Source organism: Stenella coeruleoalba (genome assembly GCF_951394435.1).
Source record: "Stenella coeruleoalba genome assembly, chromosome: 19".
Lineage (NCBI taxonomy): Eukaryota > Metazoa > Chordata > Mammalia > Artiodactyla > Delphinidae > Stenella > Stenella coeruleoalba.
Window position 1 is genome coordinate 11,365,405 of NC_137165.1, and position 20,004 is coordinate 11,385,408.

The 20,004-nt window shown below is 44.2% G+C and overlaps 3 protein-coding genes across 5 annotated transcripts in view; 2 read left to right on the forward strand and 1 right to left on the reverse strand.

Annotated features, from left to right (window-relative positions):
- Nucleotides 1–804: 804 nt before the first annotated feature.
- MED31 (mediator complex subunit 31) lies at nucleotides 805–7,999 on the reverse strand. The gene is made up of 4 exons (XM_079903759.1): nucleotides 7,534–7,999; nucleotides 6,556–6,633; nucleotides 5,990–6,086; nucleotides 805–1,202 (listed from the first exon to the last, which is right to left on the reverse strand). The coding sequence occupies exons 1-4, from the start codon at nucleotides 7,559–7,561 to the stop codon at nucleotides 1,010–1,012; spliced, it is 396 nt and encodes a 131-aa protein (XP_079759885.1). The 5' UTR covers nucleotides 7,562–7,999; the 3' UTR covers nucleotides 805–1,009.
- On the forward strand, nucleotides 7,997–8,374 carry LOC307177393 (uncharacterized protein C17orf100; the record flags this gene model as incomplete). The annotated part of the gene is made up of 1 exon (XM_079904498.1): nucleotides 7,997–8,374. One exon carries the CDS (start codon nucleotides 7,997–7,999, stop codon nucleotides 8,372–8,374), a length of 378 nt encoding a protein of 125 aa, XP_079760624.1.
- A 6-nt stretch (nucleotides 8,375–8,380) lies between these two features.
- XAF1 (XIAP associated factor 1) overlaps nucleotides 8,381–20,004 on the forward strand; it is an 84,599-nt gene continuing 72,975 nt past the window's right edge. For all 3 annotated transcript variants that reach the window (XM_079903756.1, XM_079903758.1, XM_079903757.1), the window contains exons 1-2: nucleotides 8,381–8,694; nucleotides 15,035–15,198. The gene's annotated coding sequence lies outside the window, so the exon portion shown is untranslated. The remainder of the gene's footprint in view (nucleotides 8,695–15,034; nucleotides 15,199–20,004) is intronic.

Genomic DNA, 20,004 nt, shown 5'->3' on the forward strand with positions numbered 1-20,004 from the left:
ATGTAGAACTTAACCTAACCACTGAAGGGAAGCACAGCACATCTAATCCAGCCTCTGCTTAATGCTGGCAGGTTCGTCACAGCTGTCTGAATATGCTTCACTACTTGGGATGAGGCGGGTGGCAGAGAGGTCAGAGACCGTATAACCTAGTGATGGGAAGGACTCCAGCCTGTGAGTCAGTCTCGTTGATTATCACTTCCTAGCTGTGTAACCATTAACCTGTCTAAACCTCAGTCTCCTCCTTTATGAACATGGATCGTTCTGAGGATAAAATGAGAATGCAACTAAGCACTTAACATTGTGCCTGGTTTGCGGTATCTGCCAAATAAAGGTCAGCTTTCCCAAATGAGCACAAATATTTGAGGCTCCTCACCTTTGTTCTAGTCTTAAGGCCAAGAGTCCAATTAGTAGTTAACCACCAATCTTCTCCCTGCCATTACTAGGTCAGTGACATACCAATGATTCTTCCTTAAAGCTCTCTTGCAAAGCAACTGGCGATACAGGTATGTCTCCTGCCCTGCAGAATTTAAGAACCTTTATGCAGTTCCTGCTGCCTGACGTAAAGAGGTCACTTACTCCACACCTCTCACTCTGTAGATGAAGGGCAGGATAGCCGATCTGAGGGACAGCAAGGTTCCAGGAGACAGACTTGTCCCAGGCCCCACTGTACATGAAAACAGAGCTCGGCTTAGAGTTTGGGATGTTCAGTGGCCCTCCCCTTACCTCGCCCCCTGCTGCCTTAAATTGGTCTGAAACACCTAACATTTCTATTCTTACTCAGCTGACTGCTAAATACTAATAAAAGCTTACAAAGCCACAGGGAAATCAAAGTAAAACAATTCTGGTTTAACAGAAATAATCTATTAACAAGAAAAAGTTAGTTCAATTAAATAGCACACTAACGGTTCTAGGTGCCACCACAGTAAAGGTACATAGGAAGAGTTGTTTTGTCTTCACTGTACAAAAGCAATATATACATGTCTTAAGAGCCTGGTCTGGATCCAACTGTTCATTTTCCTGATGTGTTATTTTGCTGTTGCTGCTCCGCCAGGGCTTGCTGAAGGCGCATCCGCTTCCGAGAATAGTGCTGCCAGTGCAGAATTTGCTGCTCATCAATAAATTTCGCACACTGAGCATTCACCAGCTCCTTACGGAAGTGTTCATACTGGAGCAGTTCTAACATGTGTAAACACTGAGGGTACCTGGGGTTAAGTTTATAAGTTAATGAGCGACATAACGTAATAATACCACGCTCTAGTTCAGTCACTCACCTAAAAACGATCTTGCAGCCTACCATTTCTGTAACATTAATTTAGTATACTTTGGTAGTACAGTTCTTTTTTTCCCTGCTTATGCATCAAAAGTCAGCAAAATTTTCAAAAGTGAGAAAACTTAAGTTCAGAAAGATTAAATAACTTGCCTAAGACCACACAGTAACTGGTAAACGGAGTCAACATTGGGGGACAAATCATGCTATTCTCTTCTGGTGGTTTCCAAGGTGAGGAACACGAACACTTTTTATTTTAGTAATTAATTATGTGTTTAATTAATACCTACTGGTTTTCCATAAACAATAAGACAACTTTTATTTTAAAACTGAGTCAATCTCAGAAAGAACTAAGCACAAATATTGTATTCTAGTTTTCCATAGGGATATAACAATTCTGAAATTAAGTACATATACTCTAAGGTTGAGCAAATATGTAAGTAAATATGCTGTAGATAGAAAGCCAAATTTCTGGCTCTCAGAAAACGAGTTTCAGATAAGGAAGGGGAAGGCTAGAATGAATCTTGTTACTGAGTTGGAATTGAAAACATCAGTATGAACTCATGGCTTTTAATATATATATATATATATATATATATATATACACACACACACACAGATATAGAAATAGATATTTATATATACACACACACACAATTTCTAGCTTTGTGTGTTGAGAGGGCCTACAAGCAGTGACACCAATGAGCACACTGAGTGCCCAGATCATGGGTTTTATATAGAATTATCCAAGGTTGGTTGGAGACATGGCTGATTCTAAGGCTAGCAGAGGGAAAGTACAAGATGAGCCTGGAATATTATGTAGTGCCAGAAAGAAAAATGCTCAGAAAATTATAGGGATACGTCAAAAGTACTCAGGAGCCAATGTGAAGGGGCTCCCACTGGCTATATCTGGGATCAAGAAGATACATAATTATAACCCACAAGATAAAGAATCCAAGAGTCCATATTGATGTAACTTTTTTAAATGAATAAATAAATCAGGAACAAGGAAATGTTCCTTCCTTACAACTGAATACCAACTAATAAATGAATAAAGAATGATGGAATTAGAAAATCTCCACAGTAAAAATTGTTTCAAGCAAGTATCTTCCATAGATGCTAAAGTTAGGTAAAAGAATGAAATATGAAACAAGATATTTACATAGTCTCAAAGTATTCCCTCACAAAATATGTATTAAATGCAAAAGGAAAAATAGTAACTTGATACAGAGAAAACTGGCAGCCACCACCTCAACCAAGTGACCAAAATTAATATCACCAGTAGAGGGACAAATTGACATCCTATGACTCCTGATATACCAAGAAGGATATAACATCACTTCTGTGTCACACTTATGGGGGGAAGAAAAAGAAGACTGATGAACTCAGATTAATGGAGACTAAGACATGACAACAAAATGCAGCATCTGAGCCTAGACTGGACACTGCCCCAGAAACAGGACATTAGTGAGACAGCTGGCAAAATGTGAGTGAGGTCTGCTGGTTAGATAACAAGATCAGATGATATGTCAATGTTAATGTTCTGATTTTGATCACTGTACTATGATTATATAAGAAGTTTGCACTTAGAATATCTGGGGGAAGAATATACAGGAATTCTTCTTACTGTTTTTCCATTTGTTTTTAAGTAAAATTATTTCAAATAGAAAAGACATAAAATTTAAATGAGTCAATTAAAAAACGGTGAGTCTTATAGGGAGTACACAGATAGAGCCAAAATTGTACAAGTGGTATTCAAATGACTAAAGTTTGGGGACAGTACACTACAGCAGTGCTTCTCAAATTTTAATGCACACATGAATCACTTCTTTTTTGGGGGGGGGGGTTCGCGGGCCTCTCACTGTTGTGGCCTCTCCCGTTGCGGCGCACAGGCTCCGGACGCGCAGGCTCAGCGGCCACGGCTCACGGGCTCATCCGCTCCGCGGCATATGGGATCTTCCTGGACCGGGGCACGAACCCGCGTACCCTGCATCGGCAGGCAGACTCGCAACCACTGCGCCACCAGGGAAGCCCACGTGAATCACTTCTTAAAATGCAGACTCTGGTTCAGGAAGTCTGGGGTGGAGCCTGAGGACTGCATTTTTAACAAGCTCCCAAGTGATACCAATGTTGCTGGTCTGAGAACCACATTGAGTAGCAGGGCCCTACACCATGTTGTCCTTATTACAGATTTGCTTCCTATACTCCAAAGATTCACAGTTGCTTGTAATTGTCAGCAGCTAAGCCTGGAAAGCCCTACTCACACCTACCCTGGCTATTTCCTTTTCATGAGGACATTGTTGGTAGTTAAAAAGACCTAGGTTTGAAACCAGCTCTGCCATTCTCCAGCTGAGTGGCCTCAAACAAGGTACTTAAACTCCCTTAAGGTTTAGTTTCTTCAACTGTAAAATAAGTTAATGTGACGACCAAGAGAATGGTCTTCAAGTAGCATTTAGTAACTGGAACTTAGACACACAGTGATCATTTATCAGACTTGTAGAGTCAATGCTCAGAATACATTACATGACAAAATAAGGAATTATAAATATGTTAATAGGCTACAATTATAGCATTAACCAACCAGATGAAATAGAAGAGGTACAAAAGGAAAGTTCTGCAATTAGATTTTTTAAAAATAAATAAGAAATAAATGGAGAACTAAACTAACAGCATTGATGAAAATAAGAACTGAAAGATTTTAGTTGACATAAAGCTCCCAGCAAGTCAACAATATGAATCCTTGCCCCCTCATTCCCTGCCCCCCCAAAAGGTAATGTAAACTTAAGTTGAACAAATAGAAGTATAATGTCCATATGAAGAATAAAAAGCTATTTGGTCCACTGTACCTTGACATCTGAAGGCCTGTGTTTAGCTCTTGGCTGAAAAACATAAGGCGTAAGTGCAAAATATCCAAAGGTGGGCACATGAGAAATGGCTGAAGGTAGGTGAGAAAAAAAGATGTAAGAGATAAATTATAGTTGCAAGTCGTGGCTATTAGTGAAATGGTGGAAACTGTCTAGAAGAGGCAACTGCTCCTCTGCTCTAGCCAGTGGCTGACGTGGGAGAACAAAGACCTGGGGTTACCAGATCCTCCAGAATTTTAGAGAGTAGCTAGAAATCTGGATTAAAATATGAAACTTTCTAATCTTCAAATGTTGGCAACTATTAAATGAAAACCTTGTGCAGAAATGAAATGGGGGTTAATTTGCAACCTCTCTTGAATTTAAATATCTGAATGGCTGTTCCTCAAGAGGGCATAGATTGGTTCTGGATTAATTCAGGGATAAAACTCAACATGGGTTGAAGTTACATGGAGGTATATCATATTATTATACAAGGAAGAACTTTCTAGCATCTAGCTAACAATGGAATTGGTTGCCCCTGAATGGAGTAGTATGGGCTCACTGGAAACCTCCAGCCAGCATGTAGATGACCATCTCAGCAATGTTGTGGGTGAAACTGAACTTGATGGTGTCTAGGGCTCAGTGTCCAACACTGAGTCTCTAAGTCTACATACATATAACATGTTGCAATCTAATAAAAAAAAGTCTTTTCTCTGGATTATTAAATGAATAATGGTTCTTTATAAAGGGCCAGTAAGGGTGCCAAGGGTCCTGCAAGCTACAGGAGGATGTGGGCTTCATACATCCTCCTTGTTATAAGACACAGATCAGAAAAGTGGGAGTACACGTTTGAAACGTTTTCCTCTCAAACTTGTGTTTGTTTAGGAAAAAGAAAGACTAAAAGTTTCACCATTGCTTTTTGACTACCTAGTTAAGACAAAGCACAGGTGGGAATTCACGGTTTCTTTTTTTCCATTAAAAAGGAATAAGTTCAGGGACTTCCCTGGCAGTCCAGTGGTTAAGACTCCATGCTCCCAATGCAGGGGGCCCGGGTTCGATCCCTGGTCAGAGAACTAGATCCCGCATGCCACAGCTAAGACCTGGTGCAGCCAAATGAATCCATAAATATTTAAAATAAAAAAAAAAAAAAGTAAGCTATAGCACTACTGCAAATTAGCAGAAAAAAAAAGGAATAAGTTCATGATTATAGTATGCTCCTTGCAATTCATAAGCCTTAAAAAGAAAGCATCTATTGCACAACTTGAATAATACATATATTATGTAAAATATATAAAATAAAATAAGCAGCTACTAAGACTCAGGTAAAGGTACCTCCTCCAGAAAACCTTCCTTACAAGTAAGTACCCCTTTCTATGGTCTTTCATGTTCAGGCTATGGCTATGTCATTGCATATATAGACTGTGGGTTCCTTTGGGTCAGAAACCCGGTGAGATGGAGTGAGTGGTACAAGGTAAGGTCAGACAAGACAGGGCCAGATCATACAGGTCTTTAGCTCGAGAAAAGAGACTAGATTTTCCTCTGCATGCAATGAGAAGCAACTGAAGAGTTCTAATGGAATGCTGTGATTTCTATTTTTAAGATACCAAGTCGGCTTCTGTGTAGAAAATGGTTCTTCTTTGTTTGGCTTGGGGGCGGGGAATGGTGGGGAGAAAGCAGGGATACTGGTGAGTATATCACTGAAATAATCCAAGTTAAGTTAGAGATCAGTGTGTCTCATATTAAAATGGAGACAACTAAAAGAAGTGCAGAGATTCAAACTGTATTTTTTCCAATGTGAAACTAAGAAGTCTATTAAATATCAGTGCTTTGGAGTATAATAAAGTACACACATATTTAGGACTATAAAAATTAAACTTACTTTAGATACTTGGCATATTCTGGTTCTTTCCAGTAAAGCAAGTACTTAAGATAATTAACAAAAGCTTTGTCTTTGAAGTAACCTCTTTGGGCAAGAACTGAAAGGCATAAAAAAAAAAATACACCTGTAGAGCAAATCAATCCTTGGACTACTGATTTGTGACTCCTAACATACAAGTAAAGAATTTACTTACATAACATCCCCACCACCGACACTCATTGAATTCACAACAGAAGTCCCAGTTTGCTCAATTATATATATACCAATGTAAGTGTAGCAATAATTCTGTTCAATTGAGAATGTACAAAAGCAGATACGAAAGTCATCCCTCAAATCCACAGGGGACTGGTTCTAAGAGAGCCCACAGACACCAAAACCCACAGATGCTCAAGTCTCACATAAAATAACATAGCGCAATGACAATGACAGTATTGTCACTCTCTGTATGGGAAGATTCAACCAACTGCAGTTGAATCCGAGGATACAAAGGGCCAACTATGAATTGGAACTCTTCTATCAGAAATTATAAATAGCTACTCAATTCAATGAGGTGTTCAACAACTTACAATTAAGGTAATTTGGGTTGGCTAAACACTGCACAAATTCCAACTCCAACTGAAACCGAAGTCGATTTCCAGCATCATCTAGGAGAGAAGATAGCAAAAATCATCCAAAATAAACGTCACCATATACAATACTGATTTGTAGAAAGAAAACAGCAGTAAAAAAACCTGACTAATGATGAGATACGTTTCTACATAAAGAAGGGCACGTGAAGGTTTTCCTAAACTGGGCGAGGGAGGAGAAAAATCTTCCTTAGAAGTGTAAGGAAAGCAAAGCCCTGATTAAAAGGAATGTTTAATCAGGAATGAATGAATTCTCTAATGTTAAAGACAAGTTATTAAAGAAAACAGGATCACACACGGGGTCAGAACATTTATCACTCGTGAGCCACTATGTTGAGATTTTAACATTTTAACATTGACCACTGTTGTGGTAAGTTGCAGTAACTGTGCCTTGCCTTATTTTAATGTGTTACAAGTTGTTAAGTGATTAAGCTAAGCAAAAACAAAGCAAACGCTAAACCTATCAAGAAAAGTTCAGAATGCAAGCTGAAAGAGACCATGGTGAGAATGCAAGATCAGGGAACGCTTGCTTCGGTGAGACGCGTCCGTTACAAAATAATACACGAGTTTGTCGACGATGTTTGAAACTTATGCAAGCTCATTTAAGACGCAGAAAACAAATCGAGGAAGCGGTTTAAGATCCAAAATCTCTCCTTTAGCCTCGCCGGAAGCCGACCCCTCGCCGGGGTCGGTGTCTGAATAACAAGTGAGGAGAAAGGATACACCAACAAAACAAACTCTGAAAAGGCCAAACTACCTTCGCCCTTCCAGACGCTAGAAGAGCCCTCGCCCCTCCCGGTCCGAACAATCACCTTGCGGGGAGTTAGGCCTGGAAGGAGAACCTGGGGAAGCGGGAGCAGGTGTCTAGGCCCAGGATAGTTCTATTTGCCAAAACGCACGGCTCGGACCGCCACTCACCTGTCTCCATAGCGACAGCTGCTGCCATCACCAGCAAAGGAGCTAAGCAGCCAGCAGCCCGACACCGCGAACGCCGGGAGTGGCGGGGGAGGTGCCGGAAGCCGCGGCTCCCCCTTCCTGCCGCGGTGCAGTGTGGGATGCGGGGGGCGGGCGGCTCCTCTCATCCAAGGCCCGCCCCGGCTCGGCCCGTTCCCGCCTCCGCCCGCGCGGGCTCCTGACAAGTTAGGGGGCGATGCAGGGGCTGACCTAGCGCGGGGCCTAACCCAGGGTTTCAGAGGGACCGTCACCAGCCCCCGCCAGGACCACTGTTCCTGCACGTGGCTGTGTCATGGGATCCTCGGCTACCGCTGTGCCTGCGTCACAGTGCCATGTGATGTCACTCCTCACCGTGTGACGTAACCCGTCGAGGAGCGTGGGGCAGTGGGGCCTCGCGAGGCCTGCTTGGTTCCGTTACCCCTGTAAGATGGCCTCACCCCTTGGGGGAAAGCCCTCTCCGCCCCGGGCTGAGGCCACCCGCTCTGAGGAGACGGCAACGGTCCGTGTGGAGACGTCGTCCCACTGCGTGGAGACGACCTCCCGTGAGGTGCGGAGGTCTTCCCGGCAGGTGGAGACTACCCAGTGCCGCAGCGAGGGGTGCTCCGTCTCCCCCTCTGGGAAACGGGCCCCTCGCGTCTTCGAGGTGTCCTACCAGCACGTGGAAACCGCCTCGCAGCGCACGGAGACGGCCTCCCGCCGCGTCAGGGCCTTGTCTCTGCGGGTGGAGACGTCTCTGCACCACGTGGGGAGCCCGCCGCGGCGGGAGCAGCCAGACGCTCGCCAAAATGTCCAAAAGGCCCGATGAAATGCTTCCTTCCTCGGGGCCACGAGAGGGCCATGGCCCTTGGCCAGGGCAGAATTGCCTCCAGTTCGCAGCCAGCCTGCTGCCAGGTGGACCGATCATCTTTGGTTTCCTGGAAGCAGACCACAAATCAATTTAAGAGCCAAGCTGCGGTTTCAGGACTCAGCCAACATTCATTGACCCTGCTGCACCCTGGACCATCCTTTCCTGCCTTTGACCCAGTGAACTACTTTAACTTGAAGCCAGCACAAAAAGTTTTCGGGCCCTATATATTGTATATATTGAGATGATGGACAAAGAGTCTGTTTGAACCTCTGAGGCAGGTGAGTTTTGGATTCTTAGCCCCTGAACGACCTTTGCTGCTTCAAATTTAGGGACAAGGAGCAAACTGAAGTCATGACCAGTGGAATGATTATATGCCTGCAGCAAACCTGAGGGGCAAGGAGCAGACTTTCCTTAATTAGTTGGCCTGTGTTTATGTTTCAAAATTGTTACTTTCTTTATGCCAAGCCCTCGTGCATGGTAGCCCGAGCCACACGCATTTTAACATAGGTCAAATGTAGCTCAAAGTGAAACTACATCACCAGTCAAGAATAATCTTAGAAAGGAAACCTGACCTGTGATTTGAGGAGGTACAGGGGAGGAATATTTATTGAGCACCTACTCTGTGCCAGGTGTTATTTTAGCATTTGGGCTATAGCAGTGAACAAGGCGAATAGGGTCTTGGCTCTTGGGGAGCTTACACTCTAGTGAAAAGGCAGACAACAAATGACAAAACAAGAGTTTTGTATTGTGATTAGCACTATGAAGGAAATAAAACAGGTAGTGTGATAGAGAATGTAAGGGGGTTGTTTAGATGGGATGGTCAGGGAAGGCCTTGCTGATTAGGCAGCATTTGATCTGGGACTTGTTTAGTGAACAGTGAGCCATGCAAAGGTCTGGGGAGAGTGCATTCTAGGTAGAGGAAATCAGCCAAGTCCAAGGGGTGAAGGGGAGCAAGCTTGGACTGTTCAAGGAGCAGAAAAAAGACCAGTGTGGCTGGAGCTTAGGGAGGGAGAGCGTTGTATGGAAGAGAGGATGTTAGAGAAGCAGGCAGTGGCCAGTTCATAGAGGGTCTTGAAAGCCACAATAAGGAGCTTGGGTTTTATTCTAAGGTCAGTGGGAAGACGCTGAAGGGTTTTCAGCAGGGGAGTGACATGATGCATTTTGCATTTAAAAAATATCCTGGTTCCTGTGTGTAGGATGTAGGACAGTGGTTCTCAGGGATGATTTTTATCCCCCAAGAGACATTTGGCAATGTCTAGAGACTTTTTTTTTGTTTGTCACGATGGGGGGGGGGCAGTTGCTACTGGTATCTAGTGAGTGGAGACCAGGGATGCTGCTAGGCCTCCTACAGTGCCCAAGACAGCCCCCCTCCCCCAAGCAAAGGGAACTACGTTTGGACTAACACACTTAGTCCAAAATGTCAATAGTGTGAGGGTGAGAAACCGTGATGTGTAGGGGACCAGAGAGGAAACAGGAACTAGTTAGGAAGCTAATAACGTGGTCCAGTAAGAGATGATAGTGGCTTATACTAGGGTGGCAGAAGTGGAGCTAGAGAAAAGAGTGCAGATTAGGGATGTGTTCTGGAAGTGGAGCTGACATGACTGATGGGTATGGAAAGTGAGGGAAAGAGGAATAGAAGAGGGCTTCTCTGGTGGCACAGTGGTCGAGAGTCCGCCTGCCGATGCAGGGGACACGGGTTCATGCCCCGGTCCGGGAAGATCCCACATGCCGCGGAGTGGCTGGGCCCGTGAGCCATGGCCGCTGAGCCTGTGCTCCGCAACGGGAGAGGCCACAACAGTGAGAGGGCCGCGTGCCGCAAAAAAAAAAAAAAAAAAAAAAAAAAGGAATAGAAGAATCGAGGATGACTTCTAAGTTTTGGCTTGAGCAGTTTGGTGTATGGTGATGCCATTTACTAGGCTGAGAAATACTAGGGGACGATCGGTTTAGGAGGAAAAATCAGTTCCATTTTGGCCGTATTGAGTTTCAGATGCCTATCAAATACCCAAGTGGAGTTGACTGTAAGAGCCTGGCTGCCATGAGAAAGGTGAGGATTGGAAATATAAAATGTAGGGTCATCAGTCCATAGATGGTATTTAAAGCCAGGGGACTGAGTGACAATCATCTGCCAGTCTGTCTCGCTCATTTTATGCCCGTGAATGGATTAGAACTCTTGTTCATCAGGGAACACCAGCTGGCTAAACACCTCTTCCCCCCTCTCACCCCCGCAGGGTCTGGCTTGACCTACCTAACTCGTCCTTGCCTGTAGCCCTTTGGTAGCCACCAATAAGGGAGGAAGTTTGCACTAAAATGTGAGACAAATGCTTCTGAAAACTTGACTTTGACTGACAACATTACACTGCTCCTGGGAAGAGGGTTCTTAAAGGTTCAGAAGTTCAACTTTTTCGGGGGTTTTGTGTGTGGGGGGGTGTTGTTACATGGATATCAGTGTCCCAGGTTCTTGTGGGATGGCTGAACAACTGAACTGATGTATAATAGTGGTTCTCAACTGGTGGCAGTTTTCCCCACAGGGGACACTTAGCAATGTCTGGAGGCATTGTTGTCACAACTGTGGGGGTTGGATGCTACTGGCATCTAGTGGGTGGAGACCAGGGATGACACTACACATCCTACAGTGCGCAGGGTCATCCGCCACCCCATCCCCGACGACAAAGAATCACTTGGCCCAAAGTGTCAATAGTACCAACATTGAAAAACCCTGAAGATTCTAGCAGTTTGGAAAGCTAGAGCATGGTCCATTGGGGGAAGCACCCCACTTCATGACAGATTTGCTATGGGAAAAGGTTTAGAGGTAGTGGCCTCTGTCAAATGTCAGGGCAGGAACTGTCAGAGGGGAGAGATATGTGGCTTTTTGAGGAGAACTTACATCCCTGCTTTCAACAATGTATATTTATCCCAGGAGGAAAGGCCGTCCCATCTAGCAAGATGTAAAGACCTTGATTTTGTGGGACCTCCTTGTGAGGCTGAGTACTCTCTGTTGGCAGGCACTGTGCTCAGTCATTACCACGTTACCTCATTTTATTATGGGGGAGTGCACTGGGCCTCCCTGGCGGATAGGGGCTCAGGCCAGGGGAACGTTAGAAAACCCCAGAGGCTACCCTAATGCTTCTGCCTCATAAAACTTCTGCCGTAGACTAACAATTAGACTTCGGAATTTTAGTCTTTGGTGAGCTTACTCATTCTTTTTAATGTGACAGACCACATGCATTAAATACACTCTCTTAAGTGTTATTTAAGTGAACAAAGTAGTTTATTTTTCTTTAACAATGTTCCTTATCAATGTTTTTATTACAAAAGCGATAGGTGCTTAATGTAACAAATTAAATAATTCAAGATGCGTAAAGAAAACTTTAGTAATTTGTCCATTTCCATCCTCTGGAAATAATTCATGTCAGCAACTTGGTGTATATCCTTCTAGACCTTTCTGCATTAAGTGCTCCTAACCCCCTTCTTAGTCATACCTGGAAAAATGGTTGGAAGGTTACTGTGAAAAAGCCAAAGACTTGGTTTCTAGATGATTGATTCTCTTGGAAGGATATAGGATTCTGGTAGCTCTTTCTTTTTGTTGTTACACTTGTATCATAAGAAAGGTTTTTACCTAGGTTTCTTCCTCCCAGTTTCATTTACTCATATTTCCAAACTGAAATCCAAAGAGATATACACAGAACAAGAAAGTGTCAAAAAAGACAAGAGACATGAAAAAAAAGGATGTGACAAGATACTTGTCATATGTACTGTATATCAGATTCCACAGCTTTAAAATGATCCTGTATGTTAAAGGAGCTTATATCTGTCGTAATTTTTAAGGTACCTGCTGCATATTGTTAAGTGTGTGCTACCCATACTGTGTGTCATCATCCTTCCCACTTTGTCTTGGAAGCTCCAAAGGAGCGCGGGTGCTTTTGTATCTGTGAAATGGTATACAATCGCTAGCCCAACGTGCGTGCAATGAAGAAGGAAGAGCAGTGCTGTCCCTCTATTCCCAGCCAAGAAGGCGTCGCATGGCTCCATCTACTAATCCGTTAGACTTACTGGTCTAGGTAGTAGCCGTGACCTGCCTTCAGTTGTTGCCAACCAGGTTAGTTTGGAAAGACTAAGTACCTGTCAGCACCTGTCATTCTCATAATCCATTCATTTATATATAAGCTGAAGGCAGCTTACAAAGTTCAGCATATGTATTTTCTGTCAGCTGTGTTGAAAATACTTGAAAGAATTCTGTTACTACAACACTCTTTCCCCAGATCACATGAGCCATGGAAAGAATCAGGAGCCCAACCAGCAAGATATTTGGGTCAAGGGCCCATCTAGATCTCCCAGGATTCCGGTTCCTCCATTCTTACCGCTGCTCCCATCCCACCATAGCTGGTACTTGACCCAGCCTCTAGGGGGTTCCACAAACTGTTAGGCTGGAGAAACAGTTCACCGTTTAAAAACTTTTTTTCCGAACGGTTGATCTTCATGGTACAGATGGAAAAACTGAAGTCCATAGAAGCCAAAAGTAATTTGGCCAGGAGCAGAGGTGCTAGCAACCACTTTTGACTGCCTCCTAGGATGGTTTCTTTTGATAACCAAATGAAGGTATGTCTAGTGTCCTTAAATTTAATTTACAATGAGCATAGTGGATCATACTAAAAATAGAAAAGGAAGAGAGACAGAAGTAACATTTATACTGAATTCTACAGAACACTCTCATTCATGTGAGACTCCGAAAACATTATTATTTTGAAGCTCTGTTATTAAGTGCAGAAACATTTAGCATCATCATGGCTTCTTGATAAATTGGCCCCTTTATCATTATGAAATAACCTTATCTCTGGTAATGTTCTTTGCTCTGAAATCTATCTATTTGATATCAATATAGCTGCTCTAGCTTTCTTTTGATTATTGTTAAGATGGTGCATCTTTTTCCAACCTATTTGTGTCTTTATTTAAAGTAGATTTGTTGTTAGTATTATAGTTGGATCTTGGTTGGTTTTTCTTTTTTATCCTAATAATTTCTGCCTTTTACTTGGGATGTTTAGACAATTTATATTTTCTGTAATTACTGACGTGGCTGGGTTTAAATCTACCATCTAGCTGTTTGTTTTATATTTATTCCCTCTGGTCTTTGTTGCCTTTTCTCCTTTTTTTTTTTAAGACTAATTTAGTACTTTTAATTATTCCATTTCATCTCCTTTGTTGGCATATTTACTCTTTTCATTTTAGTAGTTTCATGAGGGTTTAATATACATTTTTTGATTTTTCATATTCTACCTTAACATGATATTATACTCTTTGACCCATAGTATAAGAATCTTACAAGAGTATACTTCTGTTTTTCTTGACTTTTTTTGCTATTGTCGTCATACATTTTACTTATACATGTTACAAATCCCATAGTACATTGTTAGCATATTAGCTTTAAACAGTCGATTGTCTTTTTCTTTTTTTTTTTTGCGGTGTGCGGGCCTCTCACTGTTGTGGCCTCTCCCGTTGTGGAGCACAGGCTCCGGACACGCAGGCTCAGCAGCCATGGCTCACGGGCCCAGCCACTCCGCGGTACGTGGGATCCTCCCAGACCGGGGCACGAACCCGTGTGCCCTGCATTGGCAGGCGGACTCTCAACCACTGCGCCACCAGGGAAGCCCCGATTGTCTTTTTTTTTAAATTTTTTTACAGTAGGTCCTTGTTGGTTATCTATTTTAAATATTCAGTTGATTGTCTTTTAAAGAATTTTAAGTGATAACTTTTAAAAGCTCTGCTCACATAGTTAGCAGTTTTGATGCTCTCCACTCCTTTGTATAGATCCAGATTTCCATCTGGTAGCATGTTCCTTCTGCTTAAAGGACTTCCTTAATCATTGCTTCTAGTGCAGGGTTGCTGGTGATGAATTCTTTCAGTTTTTATATGTCCAATAAAGTCTTGATTTTGCCCTCATTTTTGAAATATATTTTGAAAATCATCAATGTAGTCTAATCTGTTTGTTTTACTTAATAAGGAAACTGAGGCACAGAATGAGAACATCTTGCCAGTCACATGGCACTTAGCCTACCTGCAGTGGCACTGCCCCAACTGCTCTGTCAGAATAGCAAAGATTTTGCCACTGGAAACTCATTCATTTAGTTGTCAGTGGCCTGTCCACATTACCCTTTAAATACACCAGGAGAAAGGGCTAAAGTAAATAAATTGCTCTTTAGTGTGTCTTCGTTGATCAGATTCCTTTACCACATCCAGAGCCACTTCATCCATTAGGCGTGGCAGGCTCTAACCCTACAGGTTGTGAACTTTGTAAGGGCCTGCCACAATGGTTGAAGCTTGAAAACTTCATTGGCTTCAAAATACAAGAAGAAGAAAATAGCAAAATTAAAATTAATAAGTGCCAATGTGCACACATTGTAATATATGTGATAGGATACGGGTCAGGACCTCCAAAAATAAGAATATCTAAGACCCAGGTCTTAAAATGGCTCTGCCAAGGTAACTGTAAACTGATATCTGGACTCTGGTGAGATGACAAGGTAGGGCCTCTCTCCAAAAATGATAAGACTGATAAGACTTTGGCCGGGGGCAGCCTAGAGATCTCAAGTTTCCTTTATTTTCTTTCTTCCCTCCTTTGACCAGACTGACCTTCCCACTGACTGAAAAACTGGACCTCGGATAAGTGAATTCACCCCTCTGGGCCTCACTGCCCCCACTGAAAATGAGATGTTTGGACTAATCTTTAGATCTGTGATTCCCAAAGTGAGGAATGCAAACGTTGCTGGTGTGCAAGAGGATTTTAGGAGGTATGGAAACATTTTTTATTTTGATAATTAAATATTTATTTCAGTGTGTATTAGATTTAAAAATATAACTAGCCTTCAAACTTGTTATTTCACCAATATTTTACTTCAGCTATAGTAGGCTTTTTTTTTTTTTTAAAGAAGATGTTGGGGGTAGGAGTTTATTAATTAATTTATTTATTTTGGCTGTGTTGGGTCTTTGTTTCTGTGCGAGGGCTTTCTCTAGTTGTGCACGGGTGCACGGGCCTCTCACTATCGCGGCCTCTCTTGTTGCGGAGCACAGGCTCCAGACGCGCAGGCTCAGTAGTTGTGGCTCATGGGTCCAGTTGCTCCGCGGCATGTGGGATCCTCCCAGACCAGGGCTCAAACCCGTGTCCCCTGCATTAGCAGGCAAATTCTCAACCACTGCGCTACCATTGAAGCCCTATAGTAGGCATTTTTAAATGTTTAAATGAATTGATTTAAAGAAAAAATAATCAGATTCCATAAACAATCGGCCTTGGGTGTGGCCAGAAGTTTGAAAGTAATATGGAATACACTGACCGATGTTTGGGAAACGAGGCACTAATTTAGTTCCTTAAGGGAATGTTTTTTGAACTCCATGAGAAAGCCTGGGGCTGTGACATCAATTTAGTGGATTGTAATCAGCATTTTTCTTATTAATGAAATAAAAATAGAAAAATGTAGAATATATCAGAGTGTTCACACATAGTAAAGGTAAGAATTTCTTTGTGAAACTTTTCTGTATTGTCACAGTGTAAAATATGTTAATATTGAAAGTCACTGTCCAGAAGGTTGGAGAAAAGTGCATCCTGTGAGTCCGTGACCATCTTTGAGTTTGTGCCATGGCAGACAGTGGACAGCAGAGGTCAGGCAATCCCCGCACGGCAGCAAAGGCTGATCCTTAGCCCAGCAGAAACCTCAAGGGAATGCCAAGCGGCACAGAGGCCTGACGCCAGGCCTGAGGTGACAGTTGTTAACAGAAAATCCAGCTCATTGGCCTTCAGGGGTGACCACTACTGAGAGCGACCAGAGCTCCACAAGCACCCGGGTCCTCCCCTGCAGCGGGACACTCCAGGTGGCACTGCCGCAGCCACTTCCCGTCTTCCATCCCCAGATTGCATTCTCATCTCTGGACTTTCAGAACACCCTGGGGATGCTTCGGTGTCTAGACTAAGACCCTGTGATTCAGGATGCGGCCCTAGCCGTGTTCATCTTGGAAAGTCACAGTATCTTCGTGTTGTGTGCCCACACTGATTTAAGGCGACACTCTCGTGTTTCACATTCCCTTCGCCTTGATTATTGGAGAGCACCCAACACGCGTTGAGCACTCACTCTCCCCCAGGCACCGTTCAAAGCACTCCTGTTCCTCACATCTGCATGTGGTAGATCAGAACACTGGGGCATAGAAAGGTTAAGTGATTTACCCCAGGTTACCAGCCAGGAGGAAGAGGAGCCAAGCCCCAAACCCAGGCCGGCTCCTCTGCTGTGCTCTTCGCCACTAGCGTTTGCTGTGCTCTAAGAGAGGGCTAGAGAGCCTTCCCAAAGTCTCTGCCTGCTCTTCCCAGTGTCATATCCAGTGGCGTCTTTGGTCCACATCTTCCCTGACCCCTCTGTAGCATTTGACCCCAAGGACCATCCCCTTCTGGAAATTTTCTCCCCCATTGGCTTCCATGAGCTGCACTCTGGCCCCGTCTTCTTTCACTGAGTCCTCTCCCTGCCCCTGAAACCCTGCAGACATCAGCGGTCCCCAGAGTTCTTTCCTCAGCCTTCTTTTCTCACTGTGCATACCTCACCCCAGCACTCATGGTGCCAACTGCTGCCTGAGAGCTGACGGCCTTCCCACCCAGACGTCTCTCCTGAGCAACTGGCCTGGACATCTTGCTCTTGACGGCCTAGATTCATCTTCTACTCAAAATGTCCAAAACTGGCCCATCTGCCTCCTGTCCCAACTCCACCCCATAATTTCGGGCATATTCCCACACACCTCTGCCTGCGTTTCCTCAGTGAATAACGTCATCTGCCCAGCTGCCAGGCAGAAATCTGTTACTTCTGACTTCTCACTATTACACCCTCATACAAGTCAGTCCAGTGGATCTGTCTGTTTTGTCTCTTGAGACCAGCCATTGCCTTAGTTCAGAGTTTTGTCATCTCTCTGCCTGATTTTCCTTTTCTCTCTTCTGATCCATCTCCAGCATGCGACCAAAATTATGTTTTGTGAAACACGTTTCACTCTTTTCGTTCCCCTCTCCCTCAGACACTTTCAGTGCTTCTGCACCTCCTGTGCTACGCCTGGCCTGGCCTTCAGCTCTCTGGCATCTCTGCCACCAGGTCCCTCTAGGCGCTCTGTGCTATGGCCACTTTGTGCTTGTGCTCACTCCTGAAAGCACACTTGCTGTGCCCTCTTTCCAACTTACGCTGGGACTCCAGCGCCACTCCCTGAAGAAGCAAGAGGAGGAACAGAGGAATGGGAGAAGGTGAAGCCAAAGCAGCTGCAGGACCTGGTGTTCTGTGAGGACGATACACCAGGTGTGGCTTATCCATTGTCCTTGTGTGACCAAGTGGGCACTTCTGGATGAGGGTGTGTCATGTACCAACACCCTGTCAAGCACATTAGTGTGCAGGGCCTGCGTCCAATCCTGAGACCTCTTTAACTCAAGGCGGGAGCCTGGCTGTGATGCAAGAGATGCTATGATTCCCAGGAACCAACATCATGACCAGGCCGGGCTCCCCATTGCCTCTCTGATCTCACCTCCTATCACTCCCCTTACCCCCAATTCCTTTTCACTTTATTTGCCTTCATGCTAATCCTTAAATATGCCAAGTTTATTCCTGCCTCAGGGCCTTTGCACTTTCCATGTATGCTGCCTAGAATGCTCTTCCCCAGATTTTTTAATGATTTGCCTCTTCACATCAGTTAGGTATTACATAAAATATTGATTTTACTGATTAAATACCCCCAACCCTTATTTCACATTTTTCTGTAGCACTTTCCACAATGCGAATTTATTTTATTTGTTGCTGGTTTACTGTCTGGGTTCCCCACTGGAAAGGCAAGGACCCTGACTTGTTTGTCACTATATCCCCAAAAGCCTGTAATGACACCTAGCACAGATCAGGTGTGTAATAAGTGTTTGTGGTAAACATGAGTGAGAGAATGAATGAATGGTCAGGATGAATTTCAGGACCCTCAGCAGTTTGGACTCAGACTGAGACTGCCACTGCCGTCTGTCAGTCTGGGCAGGATTGGCTGGTGGTGAGCCCAGGTCTTTGGCAGGTTCAAGGGTGAGGAACTGGGGGAGGCCAGGTGAACTCTCACATTTACCCTTGGCCCTCTGATGATCCTTCTGCCAGGTAAAATCCTGCCTGTCCTCAAGGCCCTGCTCCATTTCCACCTCCCCTCCATCCCACCCTGAGCCCACTTCCTGAGTGTTGTCCCTCCCCACTGCAGCTCCCTCTTTTTACGGCACCCATGTGATTGCTCTTTAAATTACTCTCATTGTTTACTCCTGTCTCTCCCATGAGATTGAAAGCACATCAAGGACAGGGACTATCACAAAGCCTCTGTGTTCAGTAGCTATGCCTAGACCGAATGAACAAGGCTAGGTTTGTCTGGACACAGGTATGATTACTGAATGTTCTCAGCCCCTGTGAGGCAGGGCATCCCCTGGCAGTAAGCAGGGGGTGTAGCTTCTCTAGAGCACAATTAAGGGCACATTTGGAAAGCCATACAGACTTTGAAGAAAGACAGAATTGCTCGGTGACAGACGCTCACTCATATACTACATGGTCGTTTCCGCTTCTTTTTATTCACCCATGATTTACTGAAATCCCGCCCAGTGATTCTGAGATGGCCTCCAGGAGCTAGGGGAAGATGTAAACGGGAAGATTCAAGTTCAGAATCAGACCTGTGCCTACCGTTGGGGCAGGCCAGGAGGGGTGACCCCACGACCCCTCCCTCCCTTTGCCTTCAGTCTGTTATAAATTGCCTTCACCCCGTGTTGCTTCCGCTGGGAGTCCGGACTTCAGCTGCTTAAACAGATTGCTGTGCTTACAAATAGCAAGGCACTTCAGAGCCTGCAAAATCACTTTATGCCTTTTCTTAAATGAAGGTCCAACTCTACCATGTCTGTTCTGGTTTGGCTTCTTGATCATAACCTTGGAGTGACTCAGCGGGCATCACCCAGACTCCCTGGGGCCACCAGAGTGAGCTGGCCAGGTGGGCAGCCTCAGCTGAGACTGTCTCCCAACCAGTCTGAGGTCTGCGGGTTAGGCTTCACAGTTGGAGAGCTCCAGACAGGGAGCGACAGGGTAGGTCCCTTGGGAAGACAGGAGTGTGTCAGGAGTCAAGGAGCACCTTTCACCAGGTACGGTGGGCCACCCAAGCATCCAGGTGGCTGTTTTATGTAATTATTACTTTTTATGTACAGATAGTTTTATTTTTGTTTATTTGCACATACCATGGTTTTCGTATTCCCTATTTGCAAAAATATTCACAGCAGCCATACTATAGCATGTTGGACATATGGATAGCACTGCGCTCATCACCTTTTATGTACAAAGCTGTTATTTTTCTGTTTATTATTTCCTTGCAACCCATTCCCAGGAGTGGAATTACCACGGGAAATGGGATGAACGTTTAAAATAGCTCTAGAGCCGTATTGCCCAATTCCTTCCTTAAAAGGCTGTGCTAATTTATGGGGCCACTGACTGTGTTTAAGCAGCTTTTTCCACAGCCACGGGAGCATGAGATGTTACCATTTCCTTAATGTGTGCTAATTTAGGAGGTGTGGAGTGGCACATTGCTAC